General features: G+C 38.0%; 1 protein-coding gene and 1 pseudogene across 4 annotated transcripts in view; one reads left to right on the forward strand and one right to left on the reverse strand.

Moving 5' to 3' along the window:
- FMR1NB (FMR1 neighbor) lies at positions 1–20886 on the reverse strand. 3 transcript variants are annotated; one of them, XM_084789005.1, is made up of 7 exons: positions 20496–20886; positions 18110–18205; positions 14761–14898; positions 12067–12163; positions 11160–11246; positions 929–1032; positions 1–134 (listed from the first exon to the last, which is right to left on the reverse strand). In XM_084789005.1, the coding sequence occupies exons 1-7, from the start codon at positions 20791–20793 to the stop codon at positions 118–120; spliced, it is 837 nt and encodes a 278-aa protein (XP_084645131.1). In that variant the 5' UTR covers positions 20794–20886; the 3' UTR covers positions 1–117. The 3 variants fall into 3 exon arrangements, with proteins under 3 accessions (XP_084645131.1, XP_084645133.1, XP_084645132.1); XM_084789007.1 differs by lacking the exon at positions 11160–11246 and having other exon boundaries at positions 929–1029; XM_084789006.1 differs by lacking the exon at positions 11160–11246.
- LOC311602073 (hepatoma-derived growth factor-like) overlaps positions 20792–26369 on the forward strand; it is a 22799-nt pseudogene continuing 17221 nt past the window's right edge. Inside the window, exon 1 of the transcript in view lies at positions 20792–20870. The product of the transcript in view is annotated as a hepatoma-derived growth factor-like (transcript). The remainder of the gene's footprint in view (positions 20871–26369) is intronic.

Genomic DNA, 26369 nt, shown 5'->3' on the forward strand with positions numbered 1-26369 from the left:
TGATGCATACAATAAAGCTTTAATTCGATTTAAAACAAGGACAAAAAATTATCTTTTAAAAGTTATTTGGATTTCGATGATGAGGAAAGTGTCCTCTCTTCTGGTAGGTCTGCATTGTCAGTTGGAAAGCAATGCTATGAAAGAAAAATAAATAAGAGTTAAGTGACTTGAAAGGACTAATATAAATATTATATATATCATTCTATTATAAAAGTAAATGACAGCAACAAAATTTTCAAACTACAAGCTGGATATGCTGATCAACATATACTTTAGGAGTCTGATAGACACATGGATCATATCTTGGACTTTTAGCTATTTGTTACACTACCTGCTCCTTAAATATGCACAGTAGAATATTAGAAGAGGATGCAAGAAAGGATCTCATACTCATATACCATGAGTCACTTAAAGGCTTAAAGATGTGTCAGTCTTTCTTGAATAAATGTCATGCTCAAGACACATTGGTTACTGTGGCCATGAGTATCACATAGCTCCTAGCCTTAGAGTCAGAAGAGGAAGATTCCATTTCTTTATTTACTATGAATGGATGAATGATTCTTTAGCAGACAAAGCAGCACCCAAGCAATTTGTTACTTTTCTTCACTACTTTATTGTCATCCAAATATTCCTAGCTGTAATACAGCTTCAGATGATAAACTTTCTGAAGTATTTGCCTGTAAAAATAAGTGTCAGTCAAATGGGTTAATCATAGACATATAAAGTAAATAATAGCAATGAAACAGTGAGCACTGTTGTAGAAGAATAATTGGGGAACATTCTTTATCATCACATGGTTACAGGAGGCAGTTCAACATTCAATAACGATAATGCCCAGGGCAGAGTGGTGATCAGGTCTCAAGGCACTGAAATTAGCATTTGGAAACACAGCTGGACCTTCCTCCAACAATATCCTACTGTCAATTACCTCTGGTCTTTCTAGCACCTTCCGCTGCTCTCCTTGCTTTAGGTTCCTTTTTCAGCTTTGATCTTTGTTTCTTCAAAACCTTAAGGATTCTCTTCATCTTCCTTCTTAAAGGATTAAACAATATGATATAATATGAAAAGTTCAAATAAAGTTTATTTTTCAACAGTAGTGAGATAGCAACATTATTTACCCAGATTACTAAATTTGCTGTCCAATTTTTTTACCTCATTCTAAAAATATGTACTTCATTTGTCTCCTCCAAATTTATCCTTATCAACTAACATTCTTTATAGTCATTGTCATCTTATGATCTGCCACAATCAGAATGTGGCATCAAATTCCTCTGCAGCATGAATGGTACCTACTCAACAACTACCTTACATATTTTCTAATCTAGGACATCTTCCCTTTCACCCCTACTCCAGGGAGAATTCTCTGTCCTCTGACCTTCCAAATCAATAATAATGGTTTATATTGCATTGCTATTTACAACTCTCAAAGCATTTTAAATTTACTTCTGCTGTCACGTGGTAGCCAATCCACTACTCCCATGTGTCTGTGTAGTGATCAAGTGGAAGAGCACCTATGAGGACATTATGTGCCAAAATCTTGCCCAGTTACCTCATAGTTTATTTCATTTAGTTATCCCAAAAATACAAGAAGGTACTGTATTTTCTATTTTGAAATGATTAAACTATCACTCATATCATGTATTACCATACTGCAGCACTAGCTAATACATGCTAACCACAGGAATGTTACAGATTGTATTACTAATGCCTTAATGTGTAAGAATGACCTTATAGAATTTTTATAAATTTTCTTTTTAATGAAAATATAATTACATCATTTCCTCTTTCCTTCTTCCAAATTCTCCCACATACACCCTCTCTCTCAAATTCACTGTTTAACCATTACTATTACATGTATAGATATGTGTGTATATATATACATAGATATATAAATAAATCAAATCTGTATAGTCCATATAATAGTACTTGTATCCAAGATCATTTAATTTTCCTGAAGACAAACACAGGCACTAGTTCTATCCTTTTCGTCTTTCAGATAAAAAACAAAACAAAGCAAAACTGGGACACCATTAAGAAAAGTAACTGGCTTGAGGTTGCCAAATTACTTAATGAGCCAGGATTCAAATGCAGACCTAGAAAGTTTAAAGTACAGTTTTCCTACCTCTGTGATAATTTATTCCTTTCTCCCCTCTGAACATGCAACTCCTTTAGGGTAGAACATTACCTTATCATTGATTGATCTTTATCAAGAACTGTTGACTATTGTTTATAGGGCTTTCACACTTCCTAAAGAACTAAACACACATGAAGGGGGGGGTATGGCAGAGGTTATATAGGGAAATCCAAAGAAGATAGAGCTGAGTTCTGCCTACAAGATTATAAAGAGAAAAACAGAATCACCACCTTATACTAAGCAACATAAGGAAGAGAGCACCAAGTGACCCAACACTTTCCAAAGCAACTAGATTCCTAGCTTGTGGGACCCAGAGATAAATAAGGCTGCCTTTGAAAAGATGGCTTTGAAGGTAATACTCACTTTTCTCCCCTAAAACTACATTACTGTGTTGTCAGTGAGCTCCAATTGTTAAGACAAATGTGAAGGAAAGAAATACCTTTTTCTCAATTAATCATAAAAATGTCTCCAGGAATAAAGTGAAATAGTGAGTAAGGGCCAAAAATATATTTATATGATTTACCTATTACCTTGTTATGTTGCTTTGTTCTTAACTGCAGTCTGGGGGAAGAGGGGAAGAACTAAAACTATATAGTTCTCAGTCTATTGAGGCCAGATATGTATTAAAATATAAAGAGTTTTGTTTTGCTTTGTTTTTATTTCACAAAGGTTACAATGTGATTTACTGATTGCTATTTGACAGTTCCAAGGAGCCTGGGACATCATTTCATAATAAAATACATTAACATTTCTGTTACAAAATATATACATGTTCGCTCTAAGCAGTAAATAAGAATAAAAATTAAAAAATAAAAATAAAAAACAACCCTCAGATCAGATTAGATCAACATTTGTTGCTTAAATGACTTAGAAAAAATTAGGTTTATAGAATTTTTAAACATCTAGAGTTATAGACAAGAAATTAAGGAAATTAAGGCTTAAATAAGCATCTTGATCCTGTAACCTTAATATATCTTACTTTTTATCATAAAATGACCAGATGTTCTTTATCCATGGGGTTTATTTTAAATTTGAGGGTAATATATTTCACTTTTACTACCAAAGAAATATATGGCATAATTATATTGCTTTGAAACCTACTGTGGGCTGAGTAGATTGTGTGTGTGTGTGTGTATGTGTCTGTGTGTGTGTGTGTGTGTGTGTCTGTGTGTGTGTCTGTGCGTAAGTCATAACAATAAGAAGTCATAATGTTGAGTGGGAATGGGTAAACAAGGGTAAGATTAGAAGGGAGTGAAGGGTAGAAATGATATAATAACAATACTCATGTATGAAATTTTCAAACAATAACAAACAAATATTTTTAAGGCCAAACATGGTCTCTTGTATCTGTAACACTACTGGGGAAAGGGAAAACAAGTAGATTTCCAAAGACTACCACATTCAAGGAGACACTGTATCAAAAGATAAGCTGGTGAGGGATCAAAACATTGATCTATGGCTTCACAAATATGCACTCATATACACACGTGTATACATACATGAACATCTATACATACACAGAAACAGGGAGGGAGAGAGAGAGAGAACACTAACTCACCTAGTTTTCAAAGGACTTGGTTTTCATTTTATCTTTATCACTAACTTGTCATACATACTATCGCTGAATAAGTAACAGGAAATAATTAGAGCCCCACATCCTAGAGACTGCTTCGGGTCTCTTGCCAGCTAAGAAGAAAGAATCCCAACAGAATTACCATCTGCTGTAAAGGCTGCTGGCATAAAGTTAATATTCTTTCCATATATAGGTATTTTATGTCAAAGTAAAATGGACCCACCCAAGCTTAAGGTCTGAATGTATAACAGGCTTGCATTATCTGAGACTCTGAAAAGAAAACTTTAACTTTAACTTCCTGTACCTTATTAACTTTTATCTTATCAAATGTCCCTTAGGAACTATCCAGTGATATGATAGTAACTTTAAACCCTCAAAACAATATTATATAGGACCATTGTAAAAATTTGCCTTCTTGGTGCATCATGTGTTTCCATACCTTTAATCCCAACATTCTAGGGGCAGAGACAAATGGATCTTTGTGATTTCGAGGCTAGAGTGGTCTACAAAGCTATCAAGCTCCAGGTAAGCCAAGGTTACATATTAAGGCCTTGTCTCAAAAAAAGAGAAACACAACAACAACAAAATCTCACAAACTTAGCTTTAAGAAATCCACACCCATGCTGTTAGGTCTTTTTCTCCTTGTCCTGGTGCTTAAACTTGTAATAAAGCATCTTTAATAATACCTATAATTCTGATTCATAAGCTGTCTAATTCTAAAATTATTTTCAGCATTGGAGTCAGATATCCTGGTTTAGCCTGAGTTATGGTCCCAAAATATTAAGGCAAACTCTTCAGGCTGCTGAGGGTAGTATGGAGTGTGCCTCCTGCACCTACACCCCAGAAAACTGACAATACAACTTACATTACTTCTGATGTAAAAAGTTAGATATTCTTGTATTTACTGAAAATACCCAACAAAGATATTAGGGGTAAAATGATTTGTCCCATATGTTAAAGGTGGTTTTATTTTTATATATAATGTCTAACTTCATGGCTAGCATACTTAGAAAGCACAGGTCAATTTTTTCACATTCATTTACTTAAGAGTATACTTTCTGTTATGAAATAAACACTTCTAAATATTAGAGAACTAAAAACAAGTAAGATATAGGATCTGTACTAAAGGAGACCTATTAGAAAGAAGGACAGATTCATAAGCTGATAATTACAACAAATTGAAGTCACGGACTGGTATGTTAGAGGTTGGTCTAATGTATTTTGATGCTAATTACTGCTTGCTGTCTCTGTGTCCCACAATTGTTTGTAATCTTGCCTAAGAACGTTTTCCTGTTTGACTAAAAAAAGAAAAAAGCCATCACACCTGGGCAGAGCAAATGGAATAGGTGTGGCTAAGGTTCCTGGGCCTTTGGGAAAGCAACCAGAGGGAAGAGCAGCACCATGGGTTAGTGCAGAATGAAGCACATGGAGGGCATGGATAGAGATTTGGCCCAGATGATGATAATTAGCAAGTATTTGGGATAATGGATAGAAGGTACCTCAATAGAAATTTTTAGAAGCAGATGGCATGGGATTGGGGCAGAGTATGGGATACCTGCCCCAGTATGAGATGTAGTTTAGAGGATTAATATTTGCCCTGCCCCAGGTTAACTAAGGCTATTTTAAAATATAACTGCTGTTTGTGTCTTGATTGACTGCTAGCAAGTTAGAAAATACCGCTGTAATAAAAATTATAGAAGGTCATACTGCTAAATTAACCACAACACAGGTAGGCAGACAGTGGTGGAAAATAAGCAAAAAGATGTCGGACCCAGAATGGACAAAAGATTTGGAATAACCTTCCTAAAACAGGTGACATCTAATCTGAGATCTACTGTTTGACTGGAAATAAGCTAGATAAGAATAGTGGAAGTGAGGAAATACATAACAATAAGTCACTCAGTGATGGAATGGTGACATGCAATATAGTCTATAAACATTCAAGTAGAGTGGTGTGACTGGGATCACTAAGTAGGACCACAAGTCTTAGGTAGTGTGATGGTTTAATACCTTGGTTGACAACTTAATTGGATCAAAGTTGTTGGCTAAGAGCCAAGCCTCAGAACAAGTCTGTGAAAAGATTCCCTGGAAGAATTAACAAAGCAAGTAGAGACTGTCTCCTAATGTAAACAGTGCCTTCTGGAACTGATCAAGATATAAAAAGGTCTGAGGAATATACAGTGCTGATTTTCCATGCTTGCCTTTGCTCTTTGTTGGTTGAATTGTGGCTGCCATTAATGCTGTCCTCACTCTTTAATGACATCAGAACTCTTTTTATTATATTCACATTATATCCCAATGGGATTGTTATCCCCTCACTCTTCCTTCTTCTGCCCTATGCCCCACTGATAGACCTCTAATGGGGGCTGGGGGGCTCCTTCCCAATTGTCTGGCCACAGCCTGTCAGGTCTCATCAGGATAGCTTGCATCCTGTTCCTCTGTGTGCCCACAAGGCTGTCCTGCAAAGGAGAAGTGGTCAGATCTTGGGCACTGGAGTGCATGTCAGAGGTTCAGAGACAGTCTCCCCACCCCCATGCGGAGAATTAGCTGTACTTCAGCTACATCTGAAGGGGGGGTCTAGGTTCTCTGCATGCATTGTCCTTGGTTGGTGCATCAGTTTGGCAAGGGACCCTGTGTCCAGCTCTGCTGGCCTTGATGCTTTCCTATGGAGCACCTGACCCTTCTGGGTCCTTCCAGCTCTCCACACTTCTGTACAACTCTCAGTGCTCCGCCCAGAGTAAGGCTAAGAGTTCATATATGTCCAGATCCCCCGCTGTGTGGAATCTCTCAGAGGACATCTATGTCAGGCTGATATCCACTTATAAGTGAATATATACCATGCATGTCTTTCTGTGTCTGAGTTACCTCACTCAGGATGACTTTTTCTAGTTCCTTCCATTTGCCTGTACATTTCAAGAGTTTCTTGTTTTTAATAGCTAAGTAGTATTCCACTGTGTAAATGTACCACAGTTTCTTTATCCATTCTTCGGTTGAGAGACATCTAGGTTGTTTCCAGGTTCTGGCTATTTATGAATAAAGCTGCTATGAACATAGTTGAGCAAATGTCCTTATTGTATGGTGGAGCCTCTTTCTGGTATATGCCTAGGAGTGGTATAGCTGAGTCTTGAGGTACAGTTATTCCCAAGTTTCTGAGAAAGCATGGGAATGATTTCCAAAGTGCTTGTACAAGTTTGCACTCCCATCAGCAATGAAGTACTGTTCCCCTTTCTCCACATCCTCAACAGCATGTGCTGGTGTTTTCTATCTTAGCCATTCAGATAGGTATAAAATGGAATCTCAGAGTCATTTGATTTGTATTTCCCTTATAGCTAATGAAATTGAACATTTATTTAAGTGTTTTTCAGCCATTTGATATAGAAAAATGCAAACAGATCCATATTCTATCACCCTGCACAAAATGCAAGTCCAAATGGATCAAAGGCCTCAAAATAAAACCAGACACACTAAATCCTTTAGAAGAAAAAGTGGGGAAGAGCCTTGAATTCAATGGCACAGGAGACAACTTCCTAAACAGAACACCAACAGCTCAGGCTTTAAGATCAACAATTAATAAATGGGACCTCATGAAACTAAAAAGCTTCTGTAAGGCAAAGGACACTGTCAACAGAAAAAAACGACAGCCTACAGACTGGGAGGAGATCTTCCCCAAGCTTATATCCAACTAAGGGCTGATATCCAAATTATATAAGAACTCAGGAAATTAAACATCACCAAACCAAATAATCCAATTAAAAATGAGGACTAAAAGAAAATTCTTAACAAAGGAGCATCAAATGGCTGAGAAACACCTAAAGAAATAGTCAGTGTCCTTAGTTATCAGGGAAATGCAAATCAAAACCCATCTTACAACCATCAGAATGGCTAAGATCAAAAACTCAAGTGACAGCACATACTGACAAGGATGTGAAGGAAGAGAAACACTTCCCCATTGCTGATGGGAATGCAGACTTATACAACCACTTTGGAATCAATCTGGCACCTTCTCAAAAACTGAGAATAGTGCTACCTTAGGACCCAGCTATACCACTCCTGGGTATATACCAGAAAAATGCTCCAACATACAACAAGGACATTTGCTCAACTATGTTCATAGCAGCTTTATTCATAATAGCAATATTTGTAATACCAACTTAGATGTCCCTCAACGGAAGAATGGATAAAGAAACTGTGGTACATTTACACAATGGAATACTATTCAGCTATTAAAAACAAGGAAATCTTGGAATGTGCAGGCAAATGAAATGAACTAGAAAAGATCATCCTGAGTAAGGTAACCCAGACTCAGAAACGCACGGTATATACTCACTTATAAGTGGATTATTAGCCCAACATAGATGTCCTCTGAGAGACTCCACACAGCGAGGGATCAGCACAGATCCTAGGACTCCCTGCTGAACTCCAGATGGAACACTAAGAGTGGTATGGAAGAATGGAGGGATAGAAGGTCCCAGAGAGTCCAGGAGCTTCACAAGGAGACCATCAAGGCTGATGGACCTGGACCCAGGAGGGCCAGCACAAACTGTTGGACCAACCTAGAACCTTGAGACAGACAACCTAGACCCCTTGTTCCGATCTAGCCAACGGACAGTTCATTCTCCTTGGTGGTGGGGGTATGGGAACTGCTTCTGACATGAACTCTGGTGTCCCCAATTTAATCACTTCCCTATGGTAGGGAGGCCTGGTGGGCACACAAAGGAAGAGGAAGCAGGCTATCTGGATGAGACATGATAGGCTGTAGTCATATGGTGGGGGAGGAGGCCCACTTCTGTCAGAGGTCTAGGGAAGGGGAATAGGGTAAAAGAAGGAGGGAAGGGGGGAAGATACAGAGAGTGGATAACAATCAGGATATAATATGAATGAATAGAACAAATTAAAATTTTAAAAAATATGGCTGATGTCCTCAACATCTCAGTACACTCTACATTAAATAGCAAAGCAAGTACTGAATGGATATGCTCAGCTGCACAAATCACGAAACACCAAAAAATAGAGGACTTCTAGTTGGTTCTGGGGAGTGACGATAATCTTCACCAACACTGCTTTCACTTCCAACCTCTTCTCATTTTTCATTGCTCCAATAACTGCCAGTTGTTAGCTCTCTAGGTGATATATAAATAAAGGATAGTGTCCAAACTTAAGAGGCAAAAGAATATCAAAATCTCATTTGTTTTTGTTTGAAACTGAAGACAAACTGGTGTTAAAACAAATTTCTCCCTAGGGTACACTCTAATGGCTCATGTTTAAGACCGAATGTGATTAAGAAGAGCACATGGTGGGGCTGGAGAGATGGCTCAGTGGTTAAGAGCAACACTTGCTCATCCAAACATCCTGAGTTCAATTCTCAGAAACAATATCGTGGCTCACAACCATCTATAATGTAATCTGATGCCCTCTTCCGGAGTGTGGGTGCACATGCAGGCTGAGCACTGTATACATAATAAATAAATAAATAAATAAATAAATAAATAAATAAATAAATAAATAATAAATAAATAATTCTTTTTAAAAAAAGAAGAAGAAGAAGAAGAGCACATGAGTACTTCCCAATGATAAAATGGCAAAAGGATTCTTTCAACAGAAGCATACATCATGTTACTGTGGATCGGTACTTGGCTTTTAGTTCCTGTGATTTAAAAAAACAATTGTATCTGGCTTCTTTTCTTTTTTAACAATCTACCTTTAAAACTTAACTGTATGTAAATATGTGTTAGAAGGGAGTTTGTGCATGTGACTACAGGTGCCGTTGGAAGCCAGAGGCCTCAAAAATCTCTAGAGCTGGAAATACAGGTGGTTGTGAGCAGGTCTTTGAAAGAACACTACACATTTTTAATTGCTGAGCCCTCTCTCCACTCCCTCGTTTCATTTTTAAATAGGTATATATAGATTTTACAGCTATACCTATTTCATTTTATAGGATTATTTATTTTGACTAATTTACTATCTTATATCCTTTATTGTTTGAAGGGGAAAGAGGATGTGAGCTAAGAGGATTAGTCTAAGGAAGTATCTTACCCCTCAAAGGGAGTTTTGAAACCTTTGGTCTCCAGTCATCTCCTTATCTGGTGTTTGCTTCTAAAAACAGCCTACCAAAAAAACCCAGCCTACCAGGAGAAGCTGACTGTCCCATCTGCCCTCAACCACTGCACCTAGAAACTGAGCGGAATACTGACTGAGGTTACAGTGCCACCTGTCCAGGGGCCATAATCAGCAGCTCAGAATGACAGAAGGAACATACTGCTCTTATACAAATTACTGCTGTAACAGCAGAGGAAACCAAAACATATGGACTTCACCTTCTTATTCACAGAGGCTGAGTCTCTCAAATAGTTTGTATTTTGTAAAAACATAAAATATGTTTTCAGGGGATAAACTGTGGGATTCATTTTAAAGAGAAGAATACAGTGGATATGAATGTCCTCCTAAAACGTGTTGGTAAATGTGTAATGGAAGATTCAAGAGAAATTATACCAATCTTATTATCCATATACTTTCTAAATTGTAAGGCATAACTCTAGCCATTGAATCCTAACAAAGATTTTGCATTTATTCATAAGTTATTTTTATAAAAAGCAAGTTTTGAAGGGAATCAAAAACTCCACTCTTACCCCCAATCACCTAGAAAAAGGAAAAAAATTAGAAAAGCAAACAAAGGGCAGGAAAGATTGCCCATTGGTTAAAAGCATTGGATTCTTTTCCGAAGGACATAGGTTTGATTCTGAGGCCACACATGTGACTTACAACCATTTGTAACTATAGTTCTAGCACATTTGATGCTCTCCTCTGGCCCCCTCAGGCACCAGCAAAGTATGTGGTACAGGTATGCACACAAATGAAGCAACCACACAAATAAATATATAACTAATTAAAAGATGACATGGCTTTGCTTCAAACAGAGAAAAAGAGACAGAGACAGGGTGAGGGTAGAGAAAGGCTACAGAATAGAAACCATGCATTCAAGTAAGAATACTTGGTACATGACCATGAGGACTTGGGTTTGGTTATCAGCAGGGAAAAAAAGCCAGACATGGCCTTGTGTGCCTGTAACCTAAGCCTGTCTCAAATGAATAAGGTGAAGCGTGATGGGCCAGAACATCTGGCATCCTCTGGCTTCCTCACAAGCATAGGCACGTGTACCCTCATACACATGAGCATATGCCAGACAGAGAATATTATCCACGCAAAATTTAAATCCAAAGGAATTCTAAGAAAAGGAATTGGCTTGAATGCAAGCAGAAACAGGCAAAATGCTGTAGTTAATAGAAAAATTTTCAATGATCAGTTAAATTTGCACCTTGTGAAAGAAAACCAGAAGTACAAGGCCAACCTGAACTATGCAGTAACTTCAAAGTCATGTTGCACAACTGAATGAGTCCCTGACTGGAAATAGAAAGTGAAAAGGCTGGGCAAATAGGCTTGTGATATAGCACTTACCTTAGCAACAAAGTGTTCCGTTCAATCCTTAGTACTATACACACGCACGCATGTACGCATGCACACAGACACACACACACATACAATCTGTTGAAGTAATAAACAAAACCTTGAGATCCTTATGGAAAGTAAAATAAGGTGTATAAACATCAGAAATGCTTAATCTGCAACCAACAACTTTCCCCAGAAAACTGAAGGAGGTACTTGCTCTCAGTCATGCCTATGGTGAGCCTGTACTGGAATCTGAATGTGGAATTTCCTTAATACTATGTTTCTAATTCCCTGGCAATTTTTTCAGCTCTGGGAGTTGAACCTTTGAGCCTCATGCAAAGGAAGCACTATGTCATTAAGCTATATTCCTTGCCTCACACTTTCACGCTCATTCTGGCTCTGCTGTGTACTTTCATACCCGCTCTGTTTCAGTCAATAGAGAGCTACAAAAAAAAATGAGTAAATTTGGAATCAGCAAGTGCTAGGTTTCCTTTCAGATTTTGTATAAATCCCTAAGAAAAAGATCAGATATAATTTATTTTAAAGACAGCCCAATATGTATGCTCTAAGACCAAGGGTAGAAGACCAATGGCAGCCTAACATTTCCAGAGATCCATTTCATTTGCAGTTAATAACTACCTAACTGCACACATCGCCAACTTGTGGAGTTGTTTTTCCTTCCTGTTGGGATTTTTATGATGAAATATACAAAGCATATCAAACAGGGCATCTTTTAGTTGTGAAAAAAAAGCATGTCTTAAAAAGAAAAATGTAGTAATTTTATTGTGTTTTTCCCAAAAAACAAAAGGCACGCAAACATCATCTGATCATATTTAAAGCACTAGAATCAATGTGTCTACATACAAATATCCATGTATAGTTAGCACTTAACAAAGAAAGGATTATGTTTACCTACCTCCTGCGACAAAGAGAGCAACAATACATAGGCAGAAGTCCCACGATTATCATGAAGATCACAGAGCACCCAAACACCCGGAGCATCTGTAGAGGCTCTGTTGGTTTAATTATGACCTGTTACTTTTAGGACTAGGCAAGAGAAGCAAATCTGAACTATTTTACAAAGTCTTTATTTTTAAAAATATGAGTTAATAAAGTGAAATAAAGATAAACTTCCTTATTATGTTTCAAGTACTTTCGAAATGTGGCCTCCAACAGTATCTTAAACAAAATAACCAGACTTTCCATTGGCAGATTATGATTCATAATACTGGATTCTTTATATGGCCCTAAATGTTCTTATTCTATGGCCATATGTTCTGCATCGTAGAGAATCTGAAAAACAAATCAATCTATGAACAGTTAACTTGGGAAAGAAAGGGCTTTTTCTGTGATTACTTCCAAATTACAAAGTACTCAATTAAACACAGAATCAAAAATTTACAGGTGAATAAGCATACTTTAGCTTCATATGCACTGATAAACTCACTATAATGTGATTAGGGAATTGTAAGTCATGGCTCAATTTTTCCACTAAAAGAATCAAATGTTTCCTCATACATAATAAAAACAGTAAATTGATTAATGAATTCCAAGTACCATATGACAGCATTAAAACTGCAATACTATATTCATGATCAGGCTTTAGTTTTCATCATTAATACTAGATATACAACAATAAGCTCTAAATTGAATAAGGACTTATATAAACCTAAGATACTGTTCTGCATGGATCCTATTATTATTACTTCTTAGTGCTCTATCACATCAAATCCATTCCTCATGGAACTGGAAGATAGTATGTCCCCACTAGCAAATGCAGGTAAGAAAAAAAAAGCAGATGGTATATTGCTTTAACTTCAGAAGGAAATAAGAATCTTAAAAGGGTAATTTTACATTGGATCATTTTTAGAGATAGAACAAAGGAGAGCTAATAAAGACACCTAACAGGAACCAGCCACATCTACTGCTACATGAAAGTTGTTGAAGACAAGGTAAATGGGAAGACAGTTACATAGGAGCAGAAATGGAGAATAAAATGTTAAGTCATATCATAGCGTTTTAAGACATGTCTAACTGGTATTATTAGGACTAAGCAGAAACTGATACCCAATAGGGAAAGGCCTCCCATGTAGCCTTAGAAGCCCAGAAGCTGGTAGAGTGCTTGCTTAGTGTACATGAAGCCCAAGGTTTGACCTTTAGCATCACATAAATTAGGTGTGATAGTGCATGTCTATAATCTCACCGCAAATTTTAAGTCATCATCTGCTACAAAGGAAGTTCAGAATCAGACTAAAAGACTAGACGTGTCTCAGAAAATAAAAGTAAAATTTCTTTCTGATTTTTTTCCTGGCTTCCTATTTCCTATTCTTCCCTCCTCCAGAGGAAAAGCCAGAGAAATTTTTACTTACCCCACGACAGGTCACAGAAAGCAGAAGTTTTTTCCCAAAGCTAGCCAAAAGCTCAAAACTGTTATTATGACCCTCCACTGCCTTTCAGTTCTCTGACCAGCTGCGTGCTGTGGCACATGACTGAAATCTGAACATCTGAGGTTGCGATAGAAAAATGAGAAGTTCAACTACAAAGCAAATTTGAATTAAGTCTGAGCTTCATAAGATTACACTTATTAGTAAAAAACAAAAAACAAGCAAACAAACAAAAAACAAAACAAGTGACAGAAGGGAAGAGAGAGAAAACAAAAAGAAAGAAATCTCTAACTTAGTATGTCATAAGATCTCAGTTTCATAAAGGGCCCTGAGGCAAATACTGAGAAGGAAAGAACGTGATACAGAGATGCCACTAAGACTCTGGAGAGCCCTTCTCAGATTTTTCCATTTAAATCAGTCTTTTGTCCAATCATTTATACATGTGTCCATATTTCATAGAATCTTAAGTATATTCTTGTATCATCACCTCTTAATTCAAAAGCCTGAATGTAACATAAAAATATAATCAAATCAATTTGTGATGTTTTTCTCCTGCTAATCTCTCTTTGGGTATAAGCTTATCATCTAAGACTGTTTCCAGTGAGTGAGAAGGGATTACTCTCTATGATAGTAAATGTTGATTGGGAACTGACTAGATTCAGAAAAGCCTAGAAGGTTAGTAAAGCACACCTCTGAGCTTAGCTGTAAGTCATTAGCTGTGACCCTTGCCCCACAGATTATGTCAAAAGAAAGCTGACAATCCTGCCAAGCTCTGAAGCTCCTGTGCCCTGACCCAAACCTTGGAAATAAAGACTATGCCTTGTAGGACAACTTTGCACAAGCTATAATAAATCAGTGCCTAAGTTTTACCTTTCAATAGGAGGTGGTAGTAATTTGACAAAGAGAACATTGCTGGACACCATTCAACTACCTTCTCTTAGGAAGATGACCATGCCTCATACAGTAGCTTAGATGTTATGAAAAGAAGGAAGTGACTGAACCAAATGAACAGCTTAGACTAATTCTAAATGGTTAGTCATCATCTAAGGGCTAAACAGAAACCACTAGAAAACTACTCAAAATTTCTATTGATACTATTGGTCTTGGTTTGGGAGTCCCTTCAAAATGTTAATCTAAGAAGCCTAAAGATGTACTTAAAACCTTGCAACCTATTTATTTAAACATTTTTTTTCAGGATTTAAAGTAAATAAATGGATGAGACTTACTGTCTCTCAGTGGGGCATAGCACTTCATTTTGGTCCCAGATGATGAAAAGCAACACTTGGATCTGAAACATTCAGTCTTGTTGAGATACGCCTTCTTATTACATGCCACCACTTCCTGGTTCTCTCTTATGATGCATGCTTTCAGAGGTAGGAATCCAAGAAAGAATTGTTAGCATGATTAATAAGCACTTTTCATAGTCAAAAAATACAAAGCAAGAGAAAAATGAAAAACTTAACACAGTAAATTCTAAAATATAAATAATGATGAATGCTAAAGTTAAAATGAGAAAATAATTAACAATATACTTTTCATATTGGATTAACTGCAGAAATATACAAGTTGTTAACTAACAGGGTATCTTTTTGATAGTAGGTCTTCAGTATACTAGGCCAACCTATATATCAAGTCCTCTATACAAACACAAATGGCCTTGAACTTGAGACAGAGCCTCCTGAACACTAAGATTACAGATGACCACTGTGCCCAGTTTCATGCAGTGCTAGAACTCAAACTCAGAGCTTTGTGTATGTTGGGTAAACACTTTGTGAATAATCCCATCCTGGTAAAATAGTCTTAAAAGAACTATAAGCCATGAGGGAAATAGTAGTGACACAAAGACAACAGAAAGGATACTTTTTGTGATTTTGAAATCATGACATTACGGAAAAATAGAAGGTAGTAGCAATTATTCTATTAAGTAACTCAAAAAAAGCAAATGCTACATACATGTCCTCTCTCATGCATACATCCCATATCGTATATTTTAATTTTTATATCTGTGTGAGTATGTGGTAGGTATGAAACTAGAAAGGAAACTTATGACAGGGTAAAAAGAGGTCTTAAGGAAGTTGGCAAAAGAAGAAAAAAAGTAAGCTGAATATGTTGGGGAGGGTGGTTAAGATGGCTCAGAGATTAAGAGCATCTATGCTTGCAGCCAGGAGCCTAGCAGATTTGTCCTGGGAGGCTCCACCCAGCAGTGTCTCAAAACAGATGCTGAAACTCATAGCCAAACATTGTGCAATGCACAGGGAACCTTCTAGAAAAGTGGAGGGTAAAGATAGAAGGACCTGGAGGTGACAGGAGCTCCACAAGGAGACCAACAGAGCCAACTAACCAGGGCCCAGAGCGGCTGGCTGAGACTGAAGCACCACCTAAGGACCGTGTATGGACTGGACCTAGGCTCCGTACTACAAAGATATAGCTGATGAGCAGCTCAGGTTCATGTGGGTTCTCTAGTAAGGGGAGCAGGACCTGGTTCTGATATGGATTCTGATGCCAGGTTTTCAATAGAGTCCCCCTGGTGGGACTGCTGTGCCAGGCAACAGGAGAAGAGGACATACTCAGTTCTGATATTACTTGATGAGCTGGGGTGGATGGGAAGTGGGGTTCCCCTTTTCTGAGGAATAGGGAAGGAGAGGGGGAAGAGGGAAGAAGGGTGAGGCTGGGAAGTGAGGAGGGATGGGGCTATGACCAGGATGTAAAGTGAATAAATAAATACATAGATAAATAAATGAAAATGTTACCCTAAAACCTATTCCTTTGTATGCTATTTTTAAAAAGCTAATTAAAAAACACAAATTTGTACTTAAAAAAACAACTTTCAGAGCCACAAAAAATGTATCCTTAACTGGCATACAATAATTGTATACATTTATGGGACACAGTGGCCTTGCAATAAATATATAATTATATATGTATATCATGTGTGTAATGATTATTTTGGAGTAATTAGTACATGTATCACCTTAAACCTCAAAATCTTTTCCATTATGTAGTTCACAATTATTGTTTTTAAAGATCACACATACAACTGATAAATATTAATCTTGTTCTTTTAAATATGTGAATCAATACACATCAAATGTTTCTTTAAAAAAGAAAGCAGGGATGGGAATGTGGCTTAGTTGATAAAACGTTTGCCTGATGTACATGGCATCCTGGGGTGGGTCCCTAGCACCGTATAAAAGCAGGCTTGGTGGAATGTGGCTGGAATTCTAGCATTTCAGAGATGGAAGCAGAAAGAACAAAAGATCAATATCATCCTGACTATATAGGTTACCCTTGGCTATGTCCCTGTCAACAATAATAAAAGAAAGGAATGGAGCAAGGAAGAGTAAAGAGGAGGGAGGGATAAGAAACGATTTGATTTGAGGAAGAAGTTTTATACAAGTGATTTTGCTTTTATTTCTTGTGTTAGGAAAATTAAAATATAAAAACAAAATAGCCTGTGATCCAAACACTCAGGGAGACAAAGGCAGGGGGAATCTCTGTCAGTTTGAGGCCACCCTGGTGTACAAAAAGATTACAGGACAGCTAAGACTACATAGAGATTCCCTATCTTGAAAAATAATAATAATAATAATAATAATAATAATAACAAACAACCATTTTAAAGGCCACTTCAGTGTTTGTACTACTGTAATTATCCTCAGCAAGTGCTGGACAGTTCATTTCTGCTTGTTTTCAAAGCTCTAACGTTTAACCTTCATTTATTTTTGTCATACTCAGTAAGCCCTTCTTTTAGCCTATTCTTAGACATATTTTTTTGTTCATTCAACTTGATTATGGCAATAGTTTTAATTTGTTTTAAGAACTCATTTATTTTGCTACCTATGAGGATAGCTACTTTATACTTGATGAAATCACTAGAGAAGCATAAAGAGATTTTCCACAGAAGTGTTGAGTGATGTAATCTAGAATTAAACAATGGATTTAATTTTGTGTTTAGATAAGTATATCAGATCTTCTTAGAATGAATTCTATATAGTTTTTAGTAAAATCTTTATCATGACAATTTATGAGAAACTTTGCTTTGAAAGGGGACCACATGCTGTGCAAAATAAAATGTGTTTGTGGTTAATGATCCTCAAGGGCCATCATGTGCTTGATTAAAAAAAAAAACAAACAAACACACATATACACATCACAAAATGATACAACTTGAAACCTGGACATTTATGATTAACACAGATGGGAAAACATCTGGTACATTCTGTAACAACAGAGCCACTGCTTAATGTCACAGAAGACATCAATTTAACAGTACTGGTTCAGTTACTAAATTAGGCCATGCCTCTCAGGTAAGTTATAAAGGCTTTAAGTATTTCTAAGAGAAAAATATTTTATGAAAAATTATAAGCTTAAGCCTTAATATGCCACATTTGCCTTACAATTATTATCCCAGATCATCTTCACAATTTCTGGGGTCTCTTCATTATAAGATGAAAATGCTGATGTCCAGAGTCAAGGCTCCAAAGGCAGTTGAGAAAACACACTACTTTCTAAGTACTTAACTATTGTTTTTAAAACAAGGGCATTAAGTAAAAAAAAAAAAAATCAACAACTTACTTGTTGGAAAGAAAAAATTCAGCAAAATTTCCCCGTGGGAACCCTGTTCAAGAGTTTCACCATGCCATGGCAATTTCTCTCTTGGAGACACAGAATCTGAAAAGTGTTAAGTGAGATTATTAATCCCAGTATATATAATAAACATTTGTCATTTTAAATGAAGCTTTCATAGTAATTAACCTTTGCTTAACTAATTATGGAACTATAACAGATGTTGCATTTTAATATTCTAAAAGCATAGACACTGATAATCAGATTGTGATTCTGCTACAAAACTGCAAATGTATTCAAATTAACAAATAGTTAACTTACTAGCTCACACATTCCATTGGCCTTCTGGGCAATGTTTTAAATAACAAGTTTGGCTAACAAAAGCTTAGTGTTTAAAATTTTACCAATGGAAAATTCAGGAACAAAAAAGAATAGAAAAATAAAAATGGTACGCATTCCAACTAAATCAGAACCTAGGAAATAAAGTCTTGATAACGGTGCCGATGTCCTCACACAGGGATACAGGTCTTTCTTAGACCTCTTTCATTCTACTACAAAGATATCCTGACACAAACATGTGTATATACACCGAAACACACACAAGTAAAAATGAAACAAGTCTGTAAAAACTTTGAGATACTGAAAAACTGATTATGTGCATGCAAAAGGTAAAATAAGTTAACTCATATATATCATATATAAAAATTAACATAAATGGATCAACAATCCTGATATAAGAGCTAAATCTTTAAAATTCTTAGAAGAAAACAGAAACAGTATTTATGAACTTGGATTTGCCAATGGCTGCTTAAACATGACACTGAAGGAACAAATGACCAAAGAAAAAAACATAAATTAGCGTTCCCAAGAGTTTAAATGTTTCGTACATCAAAGGGCATTATGTTGAGCATGACTTCACATGCCTGTAACCTCAGCATGTGGGAGGCATCACAAGTATCTTGACAAGTTGCAACATAACCTAGGCGAGGCAGGCCTAAGCCAAGTAACAAGGCGACTTTAAACAAAATAAAGGCATTATGGACATTATGAAGATAATAAAAGACAATGTACACAACTGGAGGGAATAGTTACAAATCATCTTATTAGATAATGGTCTAATATATAGAACACATAAAGAATTCTGAAATGCATTAAAATTTTAGAAATACATTTAAAATGGGCAAAGGTTAGAAAGAACAGTTTTCCAAAGTTAAAAAATGTCAACAATCACATGAAAACATGTTCAGCATCACAAGTTATTCAAGAAATGCAAATCAAAACCAAAGCATGATACATTTTACATCTATCAGGAAGCTATCGTTACAAAGGGAGAGGAACAACAAATGTTGAATACTGCTGCCAGACATTAATGAGTAAGTCATGACAAATCTGTCTATGGCCTCCTCAGAAAAGTCAATATGTAGTTCCTATATGACCCTTAATTCCACCTTGCAAAAGTTGAAAATATATCCACACAAAAATTTATATACAAATGCTCATAGACGCATTACAACAGTCAATGTAGGAAACAACACAAATTTGGCATACTTGATTAAAAATATAAATATATGTATATGTATATATGTATTATATATGTGTATATATATGATGCATGGGTGTGTGTGTGTGTGTAAAAAATCCTTACAATGGAATATTATTTAGCCCTAAATAAGGACTGACATTTTATAAAAGGAAGTGTGTGAGGTAGAGTTTGTGAGGAAGAATTCACACACGCCCCAATCCTGCCTTAATCGGCCATACTTGCCTCTCCCTCAATCCCCTTTACCCCGAACCGCAATCCTGCCTTACCCTCTCAAAAACTCCCTCACACATTTCTTTCTTTCCTTTTTTTTTTTTTTTTTTTTTTTTTTTTTTTTTTGGTTATTTGAGACAGGGTTTCTCTGTGTAGCCTTGGCTGTCCTGGACTCGCTTTGTAGACCAGGCTGGCCTCGAACTCACATTGATCCGCCTGCCTCTGCCTCCCGAGTGCTGGGATTAAAGGCTTGCGCCACCACGCCCGGCTTCCCTCACACATTTCAATACCAGACTCAAATCCTAATTTCTTAATACACTTTTAATCACCTCAATCCATGCCTCACCTCTGAATCCCCACTCTAGGCCGCCACGCACTGCTTTACAGGCCCCTGCAATCCCTACCCCTCCCCCACCCGCATTCCCGTCCCATCCCCGCAATCCATGCCTCACTAACCGCCTTGGTCTCTATCAATTCCCCTGGACCTCGGTCCCCCTCACCCTGCCACCTTCGGCCCCAAGCACGCCCTTTTCGCACCAATCCCTTCCCGGGCACTACCCATCATTCTGCCCCACCCTTATCCTCACCTCACTCAACACTTCCCAAGGCCCTGCCCCACCTTGTCTACGCTCCAATACTTACTGGTGTTCACAACGTAGCACAGGATCACCAAAGTCCAGATTAAAAGCAGAAACAGACCCAAGTGCCTCCGGTACCACATATTTCGCAGACACTGGCGAACTGCAGCCCAGAAGCCAAACTGAGGGACGGCCGCCATGTTGATCATCGGACCAGATCTCTGTGGTCCTTGAAACATCCTGGGAGCAGGATTCTCGCCTCGGTGGCCGCTATCAGCAGTTGCTATCCTTGAGCGTACTCCACGGAGAGCCGCGCTCTTCGATCTATTCCTTCCCTGCCTTGGCCTGATATCCGAAGGCATGATTCAGGACGCCAGCCGGCCTAAGGCGACACCTCACAGCCTGTGGGCTGCCCAGAACCTCTGCACCTTAAGCTCTCGTGGGACTTGAAACTCCTGAACTCCGAACTCTCGTACCCCTTGCAACAATAGCAGGTCTCGCGAGATGTCAGGCACATTCCTTCCCAATGACGACTTTCTGTAGCCTTCCGCACACCTACCCATTTTAACCCTTTGCATGGATCGTGTTTTATATCCTCCCGTTCCCGTGGCACACGCCTTGAATCCCAGCACTCGGGAGGCAGAGGCAGGCAGATCGCTGTGAGTTCGATCCATTAATCCCAGCACTCGGGAGGCAGAGGCAGGCGGATCGCTGTGAGTTCGATCCTTGAATCCCAGCACTCGGGAGGCAGAGGCAGGCGGATTGCTGTGAGTTCGATGCCAGCCTGGTCTACAAAGTGAGCGAAGGCTACACAGAGAAACCCTGTCTCGAAAAACATAAATAAATAAATGTTCATAGATGATTACTGACTAAGTTAAGGTGCTTTGTAATATGTATTCTAGTAGTATTGCTGCTTATTGTGTATCAAAAATAAGTAACTGAAATTTAGATTTTAAGATAGGCTTGAGCCCGGCGGTGGTGGCGCATGCCTTTAATCCTAGCACTTGGGAGGCAGAGGCAGGCAGATCCCTGTGAGTTCACTGCCAGCCTGGTCTACAAAGTGAGTCTAGGACAGCCAAGGCTACACAGAGAGACCCTGTCTCGAAAAACCAAAAAAAAAAAAAAAGATAGGCTTGTAATTCCACTTAACATTCCTGTTACTCACTTCTAGTGGCCATTATCCAAAAGTGGCTTTTTAAACATAAATTTTAATTATTTTAAGTTCAACAAACCTAAGGAATCAATTATTCAATCACAGTCACCATCAAGTGTTCAATAATCTGCTTGTGTGCCTTAGGACTATCGTCTTGGATATGGGGACGATTTCTGTAGTGGCAGAAATTTGTGTGGTGCTAGATCTAACATGTCTAAAGTCAATAAAGTAGATATTGAACAGATAATCATATAGTAGGACTGTATAAGTGGAATAAAATGCTATTTTCCTTCTGGAGTCCCTAAAATTGAGTTATAAATAAGCAAAAATAATGAGAAATATTGCAAAATGATTAAGAATGCTTGCATTTTATTACCACATTTGGAATCAGTGAAATTGACACCTTTCTTCTTACTAGACTTGATGTGTCATATTTAAAATGGGATGCTTCACATGGCCTATACCCTTTTTTCTTTCTTTCTTTTTAATATTTGCTGTAGTGGCTAAGGTTATATTCACTCATTCATTCAATTTTTATTGTTTTGTTTTTTTCTTCATTTCCACTTTACATCATGGTCATACCTCCTCTCCCTTCTTTTCCAAGTCCCACGCTCACTCCCTGTTTCATCTATGTCCCCTCCTACACTTCATAGAAAAGGAACTCCACTCACCCACTCCAAAGTATCGAGTTGCATCAGGACTGAGGGCACCCTCTTCCCCTGTGGCCTGTCAAGGTAGCCACACCAAGAAAAAGAGATTTTAAAAAACAGGCAACAGAGTCACCTCCTCTCTCCTTACTAGCTACATGAAGCCTGAGCTGCCCATCTGCTACATTTGTATAAGGGGCCTAGGTCCAGTCCATGCATGGTCCTTGCTTGGAGCTTCAGTCTCCCCAGGCTACCCTGGGCCGTCGTTAATTGGCTCTGTTGCTTTTCTTGTGGAGCTCCTGTCCCTTCCAAGTATTTCCATCCTTCCCCACACTTTTCCACAAGACTCCCTGAGCTCCACCCAATGTTTGGCTAACGGTCTCTGCATCTGTTTCCATCAGCTACTGGATAGAGCGACTCAGGACAGCTATGCTAGGCTCCCCCGTCTGCAAGCATAGCAGAGTCGTTAATAGTGTCATGAGTTGGCTATCTCCCATAGAATCTCAAGCTAGAGTCCAGCCATTGGATTGGATATTTCCTCAATCTCTGCTTTATTTTTGTCCTGCATATCATGTAGGTATGGTAAGTTTTGGGTTGAAATTTTTGTGGGTATGTTGGTGTTCCCCTCCTTCCACTAGGAGTCATATCTGGATAGACAGTGGCCTTTTTAGACTCCATGACCCCTGCTAGTAGGAATTTCAGCTAAAGTCACCCATATATACTAACTGTCATAGTACACCAACTTGTCACAGAAAAGCCCCCATCCAAGATTTCTTTTCTCTCTGCAAGCCCATTGTCCTTCAGCCCCAGCTCTCCCCAGGTCTGATATTGACCCCTCATTTCTCTCAGTCCTCCCTCTCTTACCATATTCCCTCTCTTTAACCACTTCCTCTATTCTATTTAGACTTGTGAGTGATATTTAAGCATTCTTCTTTGGATCTTCCTTGTTACATATCTTCTTTGGGTCTGTGAATTAGAGTATGGTTATCCTGTATTATATGACTAAAATCCACTTATAAGTGAGTATATACCATATGTGTTTTTCTGGGTCTGGGTTACCTCACTCAGGATGATCTTTTCTAGTTCCATCCATTTGCCTACAAATTTCATTATTTCCTTGTTTTTAATAGCTGAGTAGTATTCCATTGTATGGATGTACCACAGTTTCTTTACCCATTTTTTGGTTGAGGAACATCTAGGTTGTTTTCAGATTCTGGCTATTATGAATAAAGGTGCTATGAACATAGTTGAGCAAATGTCTTTGTTGTGTGGTAGAGCATCCTTTGGGTATATGCCCAGGAGTGGTATAGCTGGGTCTTGAGGTGGAGCTATTCCCAATTTCCTGAGAAAGCACCAGATTGATTTTTGCTGTACTTGTACAAGTTTACACTCCCACCAGCAATGGAGGAGTGTTCCCCTTTCTCTACATCCTCACCAGCTTGTGCTGTTACTTGTGCTTTCGATCTTAGCTATTCTGATGGGTATAAGATGGAATCTCAGAGTCATTTTAATTGACATTTCCCTGATGACTAAAGATGTTAAGCATTTCTTTAAGTGCTTATTGGCTATTCAATATTCCACTTTTGAGATTTCTCTGTTTAACTTTGTACCCCAGTTTTTAATTGCTTTATGTGGTTTGGTGGTGTTTAATTTCTTGAGTTCTTTAGTGTATCTGGTTTTATGTTAAGGTCTTTGATCCACTTGGACTTTAGTTTTGTACAGGGTGATAGATATGGATCTATTTGTAATTTTCTACATAAAGACATCCAAGTAAACCCACACAATTTGTTGGATATCTGTTTTCCATTGTATGGCTTTGGCTCCTTTGTTAAAAATCAAATGTCTGTAAGTGTGTGGACTTATTTCTGGATCTTTGCCTCTATCCCATTGGTGACCCAGTCTATTTCTATTTCTATGCCAGTAACATGTAGCTTTTATTACTATTGCTATTGGCTATACCTCTTATTCTTTTTTAAGATGATTTATAACATTTATTTCTGACCTACACACACATACACACACACACACAGGACAAGAAAAAGAGAAAACTCACATTAGAGGAGATATTTTTTTAATTCCAATATTTTTTTATTTTATTAATTTATTCACATTACATCTCAATTGTTAGCCCATCCCTTGTATCTTCCTACTCTTCCCTCCCTCCCGCTTCCCTCCTACTCCCCTCCCCTATGTCTGTGACTGAGGGGGACCTCCTCCCCCTCTATATGCTCTTAGGGTATCGAGTCTCTTGTTGGTAACTTGCTATCCTTCCTTTGAGTGCCACCAGGCCTCCCCATCCAGGGGACGTGGTCAAATACGGGGCACCAGAGTTTGTGTCAAAGTCAGATCCCACTCTCCACTCAACTGTGAAGAATGTCCTTTTCATTGGCTAGATCTGGGTAGGGGTTCCAAGTTTACTGACCGTATTGTCCTTGGCTGGTGCCATAGTTTGACCCCAGGACCTAGATCCGCCTGTCATAAAGTTCCTCTTGTAGGTTTCCAGGACCCTCTGGATCCTTCTGTTCCCCCATTCTCCCATGCTTCTCTCACCTAAAGTCCCAATAGGATGTAGAGGAGATATTTTTTAAAGTGGCACACAAATAAAATGTGGAATCCAGACAGAATCAAAATAAGAGAATGCTATAACCCTTTTTCTAGCAACTCCCATTAACTGGTTTGCTTTCAGTCAAAGAAAGCTTCAAATGGTATTACCTTAATGCATTTAGGTTTAGAAGGGATGTGAAAAATAATCTCCTCATTTGCATTTGCATCTTTATCCCTATGGTATATATTCACTTTCTACTAATTTTCTTCTGTCATTCTTTGGAAAATTAGTAGATGTTGCATTATAGGAATAATGGAAAAGGTTTCCTATTCAAATAATAATTGAAATCTATCATGCACTGCTCCCCATCCCATTGCCTGGGAATATTTCACAATAATCATTAATTACAGGATCTGACAAGATAATAACATGCTTTCCATTTCTTTTATTTTTGTTTTGTTGTTTTCTTTTGCATCTCCAAAACTAATTTAAATAGAACACAATTATCCCAAAATGCTTATTAACATTTCTGAAACTACTGTTTGCAAATGGAGAATCAGGAATTGTCTGAGATTTTTCTCACTACTTTCAAGTATCAGGAGAGCTGGTGTTTCATAGATGTCAGAATAAGATGCAGGATTCTTGAGTAGGTGACAAAGAGCAAAAAGTTCTTCTTATACATGCTAAAATTCAAAAGACCCATGAAAAACTGCCTCACAACAACCACCTTATTCATGTTATAGCACATAGGAAAAATAAAATTAAATATATGGATCTGTACCACCACACTACTCTAAGGGCTCAGAACATCAACCTAGAGGGTGACAACTCAGTTCTGACTACTTCCCTTCTTAAGCTCTTTTAGGCTTCTTTTCTGTTTGTACCAATTGTGGGCTATATAAAGCCTGACTGTGAAGATACCTTCCACTACTGGCATTCTATGACTCACTAAATATAGCATCTGCGAGATTTTGTAAGCGGGTAAGGCCTGGTTCTTATACAATGAAATCTGCCCAAGCAATCTGCATTACACTGCTAGAAACTCAGACTTGAGCATTTCCAGGTATTCACAACACTAATGTAAAATTATTGCCACAAAAGTCTAGGCTTGACATGAACTCTGAAACCTCAATGTCCACCTCCAGTGACACATTTCCTCCAGCAAGGCCAAATCTCCTAATCCTTCTAAGACTTTCAAATAATGCTACACCCAAGCAGTGGTGGCTCACTTCTTTAATCCCATCACTCAGGAAGCAGAGGCCCTTGTTCACAGTATATACTACATCCTTCAAGACAGCATCTCAAAGTCTCAAACTCAGAGTGTGTTACAGGACAACTGATTCCATTGTGACCCCGAGATTGTGAACTGTAAAAACATGTTTATTCTTTAGCATGGTTCAGCCCTAACACACATCTTTTTTTAATTAATTTATTCAGATTACATCTCAGTTTTTATCCCCTTGCTTGTCTCCTCCCATTCCTCCCTAACACATCTTTAATCTAAGAACTTTTTTTATTGTAAACAGGTGATTATGGTATGTCTCAGCCAGCCCAAACACACACCTTTATTCCCAGAACATTCTGTTTATTGTA

Source organism: Acomys minous (assembly GCF_964271855.1).
Source record: "Acomys minous genome assembly, chromosome: 7".
Classification (NCBI taxonomy): Eukaryota; Metazoa; Chordata; class Mammalia; order Rodentia; family Muridae; genus Acomys; species Acomys minous.

Excerpts from the sequence above, each read along its gene's own strand:
- FMR1NB (XM_084789005.1), bottom strand. The coding sequence starts at position 20,793 with ATGCCTTCGGATATCAGGCCAAGGCAGGGAAGGAATAGATCGAAGAGC. Across the intron at positions 11,247-12,066 it reads TGCTCTCTTTGTCGCAGGAG|ATTGTATGTGTGTGTGTGTC; the intron begins GTAGGTAAACAT and ends TTACTTCAACAG. Across the intron at positions 1,033-11,159 it reads CGGAACACTTTGTTGCTAAG|AAGGAAGATGAAGAGAATCC; the intron begins GTAAGTGCTATA and ends TAATCCTTTAAG.